The 11,648-nt window shown below is 43.3% G+C and overlaps 1 protein-coding gene and 1 pseudogene across 5 annotated transcripts in view; one reads left to right on the forward strand and one right to left on the reverse strand.

Moving 5' to 3' along the window:
• Positions 1 to 5,414, forward strand: part of LOC129862422 (metabotropic glutamate receptor 3-like) — a 72,888-nt gene extending 67,474 nt beyond the window's left edge. For all 5 annotated transcript variants that reach the window (XM_055934090.1, XM_055934091.1, XM_055934093.1 and 2 more), the window contains one exon: positions 30 to 5,414. In XM_055934090.1, the coding sequence (XP_055790065.1) occupies positions 30 to 100 (71 nt within the window). In that variant the 3' untranslated portion in view covers positions 101 to 5,414. The remainder of the gene's footprint in view (positions 1 to 29) is intronic.
• A 1,137-nt stretch (positions 5,415 to 6,551) lies between these two features.
• LOC129861821 (endosome/lysosome-associated apoptosis and autophagy regulator family member 2-like) overlaps positions 6,552 to 11,648 on the reverse strand; it is a 31,423-nt pseudogene continuing 26,326 nt past the window's right edge.

The raw sequence follows: 11,648 nt of genomic DNA on the forward strand, positions 1-11,648 counted from the left end.
TCTCTCGCTCTCTCTCACACACACATCAGTGAGTGCCCAGTATGTACCGACTGTGTGTAATGGGAGAGAAATTGTTGACTCCACCACTTCATCTCTGTGACCCCACCCACTCACCTCTCTATCCCCACCCCCCAGAGACTTAGCCAATAGGCACACATTGTGCCCCCCTGTCCCCTCCTCCCACCACGTGGACTAGCACAGTACCATTTCAAGTCTGTAGAAAGCGTGTATTATGATTAAATTATTTTCTAGTGCTGTACATATAATGGAATCAACATTGTTGTAGACATACAAAAGAACAAAAAAAAACTTTGTAGGAGGATTTTTTGACGCTTTGTTTTTGATAGCTTTGTTAAAAGGCTGTGTTCATTTATTTATAACTGTGCACTGGCTAGGTTGTGATAAGTGTGTTAGGGTTGTGATAGGAGTATGTGTGTGTTAGGGTTGTGATAGGAGTGTGTTGTCTGCATTACATGCTGACAACACCGGCCACGTGCGTGCGTCTGCATGTGCCATTGGGCGCATGTTGTTTTGTACATCCACACCAGACGCAATAGTGACACGCAGGTTGAAATATCAAAACCAACAATATTCATTTGGAGGTAGCTCGAAACATTCATGGACATTTAAGCTAGCTAGCTGTTGGGACTGCTAGTTAGTCCTGGGAGATGAATATTGGGTTGATATTTTACCTGACATGCATATGGTCTTCTAACATTTTGACCCGGAGTCATACAAAATCTTGTGTTTCTCTACTCTGACAATTAATCCACAGATGCCACACAGAAAAAATGGAAACCTACTTAGTTTTGTTATCTTTAATGAATCTCTCCTCCTGTGTTTGTCAATCATCCACGTGGGTGTGTATCTCCCTGATATTCAATAAGGAGGGGACTTGCAGTCAGTGGAGCATCTCAAATAGAACCAAGTTCTATTTTAGCGTGTGGCTATGCAGACGCTCGTTCAAGCACGTGAGCGGTGTGTACGAAATTATTGAATAATATATACTGTATGTGTCCATTTATTTTGCAACACTCGTGCACGCAATGTGGGCTGTGAGGTTTGCGTGTTAGAGTTGTGATAGGAGTGTGTGTGTGTGTGTGTTAGGGGTGTCTGAAAACAGATGTTCTGTACGAGTAGTGGCTGCAACAGCCTCACCTGCAATAGCCCACAGACTTTCTACTCTTGTGCTTTTTTTGTAGGTCTCATTGTAATAACCCAGTCAGTATGCATTTGTATGTTGTATCTGTATATAATATTACTGATGGTTGGAACAGCACAATGTTGACAGTATTATGTAACTCCAGTAGGATTCCCACTACTGTGGACTGACTGTGGATGAAGCTCTGTGAGTGTTGACTAGCCCTTAGGAATAGAATGGCTGGAACGGACATAGTCTCCAAAATTCATATAGTATGTTGAATCACACATTTGCTCTTATTATGGCAGAATAGTATCAAATATTTATGAAACTTTCCCAATATGGCAGCCAGTCCACCCAATATGGACCATGATTTTCAACTGGAATGTTCCTTCTACTCATTCTAATTCCATGGAACAGCCACTGTATAGGAGGGTCCCTTTACCTTGATGACCATAGTAACAGACGTGTGTACAACAACAACACAACGTTTCTATTTAACTGGTATTTCCGCATCAAACGTTAGCATCAGTGTGACAACACAAGGTAGTTCATTAAAAGTGACTCTTTCCAAGTCTTAACTGTCAATATTAAAGAAACATTGTTGATGCACTGCCACAATCAAACGCAGTCACTGATGTTTAATTTAGCATTTACAAACATTCTTTGAAATCATTCCACAAGCACGGTTTGTAGAAAAGACTTTGCTGCGAACAAGTCTAGTTGAACACACATCTTCCCTGCATCCTTTAAACCAATGGGTAGTGCGCTCTCCCATGTCAATGTGTCCTGTAGTCATGTGATGTTCTATTAACTGCTGTGTGTCTGCTAGGCTTATGCTCCAGGTAGAGGCTGTCCTTATAGGCACAGATCTAGGATCCGTTTACAGTCCACCAATCCTAACCATAACCAGTAGGGGTAAATATGTAGAGCAGTGTCTGTGGTTAAAGTCATCCTACTCCCAGTGTTACTATAGCCTCCCCCGGTCTCATTGTGTATATAAGAGCAGGTGGGAGGAAGTTATTTTTTATGCATCTCAAATAGATTCCTATCCTGGTCGCCTCGTCTTCTTTTCCGTAGTGTGAAACATTAAAGAAGTGGAGTCCAGGAGAATGAGGCCACACCCCTCTCTGCTAAGGAGGATTTCCTGGGGTGTGATAACCGGTGTTACACCTCTGACGCAGTGCGCCTGTCAAACATTTCCCCAAAGTCTTAGCAATAGTGAAAGACAGACACAAAGAGGGGGGGAGAGAGAGCGTTTCTGTGATTGAGCGAACCTAAAGAAGTTTGTGTGTGTGTGTTGCAGCAGGCAGAGAGGACCTGGATTATGTAAAAGCATCCCATGGCCCAGGAGGCAGAGCAGCATTGTTCAGCCCAGACACACACTAACATACACACAGCTCAGAGATTGGGAGGCTTTGTTGTCCCTAGGCTTATGCATTCACTCCCCAGCCTTGCAGCCACCAGATACTAGACCCTCCTATTCCCTCCCCGCATTGCATATCGCCATGGCAAACCACTGCAACATCCACTTTCACAATTCCTTTTGTTCTGATAGAGTGGGATGGGGGAGTCAAGCATGAAGAACAGAGGTGTGGGATGTTGAATCAGACAAGTTCAAATCAAACTTTATTTGTCACATGCGCTGACTACAAGTGCACAGTAGACCTTACCGTGAAATGCTTACTTACAAGCCCGTAGCTCTTCTTGAACTGCACTGTTGATTAAGAAAATATTTACCAAATAAAGTAAAAAAATAATAAAAACACAATAACATAACAATAATGAGGCTATATACAGGGGGTAGACTTGGCGCTCCGGTACCGCTTGCCGTGCGGTAGCAGAGAAAACAGTATGACTTGGGTGACTGGAGTCTCTGACAATTTTATGGGTTTCCCTCTGAGACTGCCTATTATATAGGTCCAGGATTGCATGAAGCTTGGCCCCAGTGATATACTGGGCCATACGCACTACCGTCTGTAGCGCCTTATGGTCAGATGCCGAGCAGTTGCCATACCAGGCGGTGATGCAACCGGTCAGGATGCTCTTGATGGTGCAGCTGTCGACATTTGAGGATCTGGGGACCCATGCCAAATCTTTTCAGTCTCCTGAGGGGGAAAAGGTTTTGTCGTGCCCTCTTCACGACTGTCTTGGTGTGTTTGGACCATGATAGATCGTTGGTGATGTGGACACCAAGGAACTTGAAACTCAAGACCTGCTCCACTACAGCCCCGTTGATGTTAATGGGGGCCTGTTCAGCCTGCTTTTTCCATCAGCTCCTTTGTCATTGAGGGAGAGGTTGTTGTCCTGGCACCACACTGCCAGTTCTCTGACCTGCCTATAGGCTGTCTAAATGTTGTCGGTGATCAGGCCTACCACTGTGTCATCAGCAAACTTAATGATTGTGATGGAGTCGTGTTTGGCCACGCAGTCGTGGGTGAACAGGGAGTACGGGAGGAGACTAAGTACACACCCGAGGGGCCCCAGTGTTGAGGATCAGCTTGGAAGAAGTGTTGTTGTCTACTCTTTCCACCTGGGGGCGGCCTGTCAGGAAGTCCAGGATACAGTTGCAGAGGGAGATGTTTAGTACCAGGGTCCTTAGCTTACTGATGAACTTTGAGGGCACTATGGTGTTGAACGCTGATAAGTAGTCAATGAACAGCATTCTCACATAGGTGTTCCTTTTGTCCAGGTGCGAAAGGGCAATGTGGAGTGCGATTGAGATTGCGTCATCTGTGGATCTGTTGGGGCGGTATGCGAATTGGAGTGGGTCTAAGGTGTCCGGGAGAATACTGTTGATATGAGCCATAACCAGCCTTTCAAAGCACCTAATGTCTACCGGCGTGTGTGCTACGGGGCGGTAATCATTTAGGCAGGTTACCTTCTCTTCTTTGAGCACAGGAACTATGGTGGTCTTCTTCAAACATGTAGGTATTACAGACTCAGTCAGGGAGAGGTTGAAAATGTAAGTGAAGACACTTGCCAGTTGAGTACACGTCCTGGTAATCCATCTAGCTCCGCGGCTTTGTGAATGTTGACCTATTTAAAGGTCTTGTTCACATCGGCTACCGAGAGCTTTATCACACAGTCATCCAAACACTGGTGCTCTCGTGCATGCTTCAGTGTTGCTTGCCTCGAAGCGAGCGTAAAAGGCATTTAGCTCGTCTGGTAGCCTCGCGTCACTGGGCAGCTCGCATCTGGGTTTCCCTTTGTAGTCCATAATAGTTTTCAAGCCCTGCCACATCCGACGAGCATCAGAGCCAGTGTAGTAGGATTCAATCTTACTACACCAGCTCTCTAATGATGGGACTTGGTGGAAAATGCCCTCTCTCAACCAACCCTTCTCTCCACATTCCATCTCACTCCCAGCCTTTGTCTCCCCATCTTTCTCTGTCACCCACGCCAGTCTCCCTTCTCACATCTTGTGAAACTTTGCTGGTGCACTTGTCTGAGCCAAGATAGCTTAAGACAGGCTCTTTACGGATCCTGAGCCCACTGCAACACATCATGCCAAGAAGGGTTCTGTGAGCCCACTCCAACAGGCCAAGCACACGGAAACAGAGCCGGACTCATATACAAGCCAAGGACATGGAGCTGTCACAACAGGAGCCTTGAGGAGATGGAGAGAGGAGTTGGTGTTGCAGTCAGATTGTTTGTGTGAGCTGTGTTCAACTAAAGCAGTTTCATCCTGTAAAAATAGTACAGATATGAGGAGGCATATAACTACTCCCTTTGAAAGACTACTACTTAGCTTGACCAACAGATGACAGGCATTGTAATGTGTACATATGAAAATAGGCTATGAAAGTGACTGGTCATTCACTAGCAATGTAGATCAGTACAACAGAAAAGTGACGTTAAGTCAGTGTTTTACCATTATCAGTGTCAATTCTATTGGTACCAAGTGTGTCCAAAGGTGTCTTTAATAACGTTAACAAATTATGTGTTCGCTTTCACAGCGTATTCTAAACTGGAATTAACCAGTGTTCCCCAGATGTTAAAGGAACAGGCCAGAACATTCCGGAGTCGAGGTAGAAGTTGCTCCTATAAGCACAGATCTAGGATCAGATCCTCAATTCTAACTGTAACCAATTGAGGATGACATCGTATCTGACCCTAGATCAGTGGTTAGGGACAATTTCACCCTACTCCACAATCTGGAGTGAAGGTGAACCCTGACCTCTTTGGACTGGCCAATCACAAAGCAATAGAGCTCATGATGCGTGCAATAATGAAGACATGATGACATCATAATAAATAATAACAAATGATACGCCTGTGTTGTTTGCTGTTTCTTGTGTGTGCAGGACTTTCCAAAGAAGTGAAGGGACAGATTCAAAGTGTACACAAACAATTGATTTAACTTGAAATAACAGAAAGAAGGTCAGAATCGTATCATCGTATGCATAATGTAACATCGCCACGCCTGACTGAACTAGGAGAGGGTGAGGGACACTCCCTCTTCAACATCACCCTGGTAACCCAAAGCCTACACAGCCCCCCTAAAACAAAGCAGACAGATGAAATGTGTCACGGCTCACGGACGGGGCTGGTCAGACAGATGAGACTGTACTAGGGTGTGTGTGTATAAGTCGGACGGGTATCTAGGGCTGTGTGTGCACTTCTATTGATCTCAAAGGATTGGACAGAAAGAAAATCCCACCAAGCCTTTCAGAGGGCACGTGGAACACTTTCTTTCCTCATATCCAGATTATTAAGAAAGAGCTTAAGGGTTTGTGTGAAGTTGGGCTCAGATGGCAAAACACCTGAATGAAAACAACATGGCCACCAAAGCAACCTGAACAGAGTGACGGAAAACAACACAAAGACATCCCACATTTAGACTACACGACTACACCACCCATATACCACACCATACACACCCTCATAAATTACACCACCCATATACCACACCATACACACCCTCATAAATTACACCACCCATATACCACACCATACACACCGTCATAAATTACACCACCCATATACCACACCATACACACCCTCATAAATTACACCACCCATATACCACACCATACGCACCCTCTTGAATTACACCACCCATATACCACACCACTCTTAAATCATGCCAGCCATATACCAACAATCCAGAGATAATGAAAGAAGGGTGTAATGCCCTTTCACATGTGTTTGTGTCGGTGCGTGTGCATTATGGGTGTGTGTTCTCTCAGGGTGTGTGTGTACTCTGCATGTGTGTATGTATCACAGGAGGCTGCTGATGGGAGGACAGCTCATAGTAATGGCCGGAACGGAGCGAATGGACTGACATCAAACACATGGAAACCATCTTTGATGTATTTAATGCCATTCTACTCATTCCACTCCAACCTTTACCACGAGCCCCTCCTCCCCAATTAAGGTGCTACCAACCTCCTGTGGTATGTATGTGTTAAGGTTTCAAACACTCAGCAGGGGTGATCTGTTGAAAAAGTCTCTGAGGGGTTGGTCTCTCTCCCTGTTCTCTTTCCTCTTTCTTCACCCCCACACCAATCCGTTTGACTGAGTAGTTCAACTGTTCAGTTTCACCGTTTCCCTGTGGATGAAACAGACACATACACACGTTAGTCCGTGATCTAGCATTACCAAGAGAGAAACAGATTCTGCACTTGCAAATGTATGCACACACGTAGGTAATGTAGTTTGATTTCTGCATAGTTTTTGATTCTTACCCTAGATGTGATGGCTTTGAGTTTGCGTAACAGGGATGTTTTTTTTGGAGTAGACTACCTCGTCCTCCACCTCTCCCTCCCTCCCTCCATCACAGCACAGCTGTCCAACCACCGGCTGTTCACACTCCTTATTGGACGACATCACCAGCTTAGAGTACTTATACTCCAGCCTATCAGAAACCGGGGGAGACTTAGAAAAGTCAACCTACAGTACTTGTTCTTCCAGAAGTATGAATTAATTAATGGGGTGAATCAGTTCCTACCTCTTGTTCTTCTTCCAGAAGTAGCAGGTGATGAAGAGCAGTGCGGCGGTGAATGCTCCTATCGCTGCCCCCATCTTTACCAAGAAGTCCATGCTATTACACGGCCAGGTCTTGTTCTCCGGGAGGGATACCGCTCCTTCACACAGCTTTGGTTCATTCCACACATACAGTGTGTCCTGGGGAGACAGCAGGAACACACATGACCAAGTTGAATTTAATATTATATAATTAAGCATTAAGGCCTGAGGGGGTGTGGTATATGGCCAATATACCACGTCTAAGGGTTGTTCTTACGCACAACGCAATGTGGAGTGCCTGGATACAGCCATTAGCCGTGGTGTATTGGCCATGTACCACAAACTATTGAAGTGCCTTATTGATATTATAAACTGGTTACCAATGTAATTAGAACAGTAATAATAATTTTTGGGTCATACGCGTGGTATATGGTCTGATACCACGGCTTTCAGCCAATCAGCATTCAGGGCTCGAATCACCCGGTTTATAACTGAACATAGAGAATGGTAAGTATAACACACGCACACACCTCCCTTGCAGGCTGTCTCTATCTGGTGGTAGTCCGTGGCGGTACACTGAGGACACGCCCTCGAGGTACAGCCGTCACATGTCCCTGCCGGACACTGACTAAAACAGAGAAACATACAGTAACTGTTATGTATGTAACCATTACTTTGTAAGGACAGTCTCAATGAGATTTAATCTAATCAAATCTGAATGCTAAATCCATGTTTGTCTTCAGCTTCCCTCATTCCCCCAGCCTGCAGCCTCATCACACAGAGTTAGATAACTAGCTGCCTGGGAGTAAAAACAAACTACTTCATACTAATTTGACAGTCACAAGAGGATTCAGATTTTCTGTGAATTCAGCTTGCAGTTCATTTCGAGCTTGGACTTCTTTCAAGTCGCTCCTTTTAGTAGAAAACTCCATCGAGGCTGCAGTTTCTGAGAAAGACAGAAAGAGGAAGAAAGAGAAAGAGGGGGAAGAGGAGCGGGAAGGAGCCAGACAGAGAGTAAGTACCTGGGTACTGTGAGTTCTCCTTGTGAGCTCCTATCCGAGTTACAGCGAAGTGTCACCACCACATTACGACCTGCTTCACATGCCGAGGTTGCCCCAGAGAACTAATCAATAGAAACACATATGGTGAAAAAACAGCAGGATACTACTGTGTAAGAGCTACTAAAAACAACCAAAAACTATTAGTTGGGCCCCAATAACAGTATCCACAGAAGAAGTTGTTTTAGAATGTGTTTTAGGATGAAGAGAACATAAACCTACCGGTAGAAGTTTGCATTTCGGACTTTGTTGGTGGTCTTATGGAACAGGTCTGGTCTTGCGTTCACTCCATCCAGAGTCAAGGCCACTGTTGCTCCTACACACATCCATCCATCAACAGGGTTGGGAAGGTTACTTTCTAAATGTAATCCATTACAGGTACTAGCTGCCTTTCTAAAATTGAATGCTCCTATCGCTGCCCCAATCTTTACCAAGAAGTCCATGCTATTACACGGCCAGGTCTTGTTCTCCGGGAGGGACACCCCTCCTTCTCACAGCTTTGGTTCATTCCACACATACAGCATGTCCTGGGGAGACAGCAGGAACACACATGATCAAGTTGAATTTAATATTATATACAGTTGAAGTCGGAAGTTTACATACACCTTATCCAAATACATTTAAATTCAGTTTTTCACAACTACTGACATTTAATGCTAGTAAAGATTCCCTGTCTTGGGTCAGTTAGGATCACCACTTTATTTTAAGAATGTGAAATGCCAGAATAATAATAGTAGAGAGAATGATTTATATCAGCTTTTATTTTGTTCATCACATTCCCAATGGGTCAGAAGTTTACATACACTCAATTAGTATTTGGTAGCATTGCCTTTAAATTGTTTAACTTGGGTCAGGTAGCCTTCCATAAGCTTCACACAATAAGTTGGGTGAATTTTGGCCTATTCCTCCTGACAGAGCTGGTGTAACTGAGTCAGGTTTGAAGGCCTCCTTGCTCGCACACGCTTTTTCAGTTCTGCCCACAAATTTTCTATAGGATTGAGGTCAGGGCTTTGTGATGGCCACTCCAATACCTTGACTTTGTTGTCCTTAAGCCATTTTGCCACAACTTTGGAAGTATGCTTGGTGTCATTGTCCATTTGGAAGACCAATTTGCGACCAAGCTTTAACTTCCTGACTGATGTCTTGAGATGTTGCTTCAATATATCCACATAATTTTCCATCCTCATGATGCCATCTATTTTGTGAATTGCACCAGTCCCTCCTGCAGCAAAGCATCCTCACAACATGATGCTGCCACCCCCGTGCTTCACGGTTGAGATGATGTTCTTTGGCTTGCAAGCCTCCCCCTTTTTCCTCCAAACATAGCAATGGTCATTATGGCCAAACAGTTCTATTTTTGTTTCATCAGACCAGAGGACATTTCTCCAAAAAGTACAATCTTTGTCCCCGTGTGCAGTTGCAAACCGTAGTCTGGCTTTTTTATGCCGGTTTTGGAGCAGTGGCTTCTTCCTTGCTGAGCAGCCTTTCAGGTTATGTCGATATAGGACTCGTTTTACCGTGGATATAGATACTTTTGTACCCGTTTCCTCCAGCATCTTCACAAGGTCCTTTGCTGTTGTTCTGGGATTGATTTGCACAATTCGCAACAAAGTACGTTTATCTCGAGGAGATGGAACGCGTCTCCTTCCTGAGCGGTATGACGGCTGCGTGGTCCCATGGTGTTTATACTTGCATACTATTGTTTGTACAGATGAACGTGGTACATTCAGGCATTTGGAAAAAAAAAAATGTATGAAGTCTTGGCTGATATCTTTTGATTTTCCCTTGATGTCAAGCAAAGAGGCACTGAGTTTGAAGGTAGGCCTTGAAATACATCCACAGGTACACCTCCAATAGGCTAATTGACATAATTTGAGTCAATCAGAATCTTCTGAAGCCATGACACTATTTTCTGGAATTTTACAAGCTGTTTAGAGGCACAGTCAACTTAGTATATGTAAACTTCTGACCCACTGGAATTGTGATACAGTGAAGTATAAGTGAAATAATCTGTCTGTAAACAATTGTTGGAATTACTTGTGTCATGCACAAAGTAGATGTCCTAACCGACTTGCCAAAAGTATAGTTAGTTAACAAGAAATGTGTGGAGTGGTTGAAAAACTGTGACTCCAACCTAAGTGTATAAACTTCTGACGTCAACTGTAAGTAATAAGTAACCTAATGTAATCTGATTTCTTCAGATACTTTAAGATTACTTACCCCTTAAGTGGCATTAGAAGAAAACTAAAATGTATATTACCAATTGAACGACATCTATTGCAGGATAAATCATTGTTACATTATACATAGCTGGCCATACTGTATATGGATGTTACATTTTACTTTATGGGTTGGTTATGCGGTCTTCTTCTAACCCATCGCTTTCTACTACAGATAATTATATCGTTACATTAAAACGCAAAATCAGTCAGATTGAGTCATTCCAATTCATTTGATCTTCCAGAATAGAACTTGGACTCATGGAGGTAAATTTTTGCCAAATAGTTTTACCTAAGCATAACACCCAAACTAAGGACTTATTAGCCTACTCTGTTGTTGTTTATGCTGCTCTCATGTAATGGCATTCTTTGAGCACTACCGCAAAGTGCTATTTCATGTGAAAAATGTATGCTATATGCTGCATTTTCTATGGGCCTATTGCCTATAGGCCTATTGTTTATGTTTTTGTTGGTTACACTTTGATATCTCAATAATTTGCAGCCGTTTAAAGGGTGAATCTACAGTTGAAACATTAACAAAGCCCACCCTGCCTCTGTTTTGGTAAAAAGTTGATCACTCTCAGATTAATAGACAGAGTAATGAATGCAAGGACTGACCATCCATGAAATAAAAAGTATTGTTTTAACCATATTTTTAGGCTACACAGTGTTTGTGTACATTTACAATGTTTACAAACATTGGAGAAAAACAACTTTATATTTTGGGTTCTCATGGAGTATGACAGTTGAACTAATAAGCTCATTGGGCATTTATAAGTTATATTCTTCAAGAATCAATGGATATACACTACCTGTCAAAAGTTTTAGAACAACTACTCATCCAAGGGTTTTTCTTTATTTTTACTATTTGTAAAATAATAGTGAAGATATCAAAACTATGAAATAACACGAGGAATCATGTAGTAACCAAAAAAGTGTAAAACAAATCAAAATATATTTTATATTTGAGAATCTTCAAATAGCCACCCTTTACCTTAATGACAGCTTTGCACACTCTTGGCATTCTCTCAACCAGCTTCACCTGGAATGCTTTTCCAACAGTCTTGAAGGAGTTCCCACATATGCTGAACACTTGTTGGCTGCTTTTCCTTCACTCTGCGGTCCAACTCATCCCAAACCATCTCAATTGGGTTGAGGTTGGGTGATTGTGGAGGCCAGGTCATCTGATGCAGCACACCATCATTCTCCTTCTTGGTCAAATAGCCCTTACACAGCCTGGAGGTGTGTTGGGTCATTGTC

The sequence above is a fragment of the Salvelinus fontinalis genome, chromosome 9 (genome assembly GCF_029448725.1).
Source record: "Salvelinus fontinalis isolate EN_2023a chromosome 9, ASM2944872v1, whole genome shotgun sequence".
Lineage (NCBI taxonomy): Eukaryota > Metazoa > Chordata > Actinopteri > Salmoniformes > Salmonidae > Salvelinus > Salvelinus fontinalis.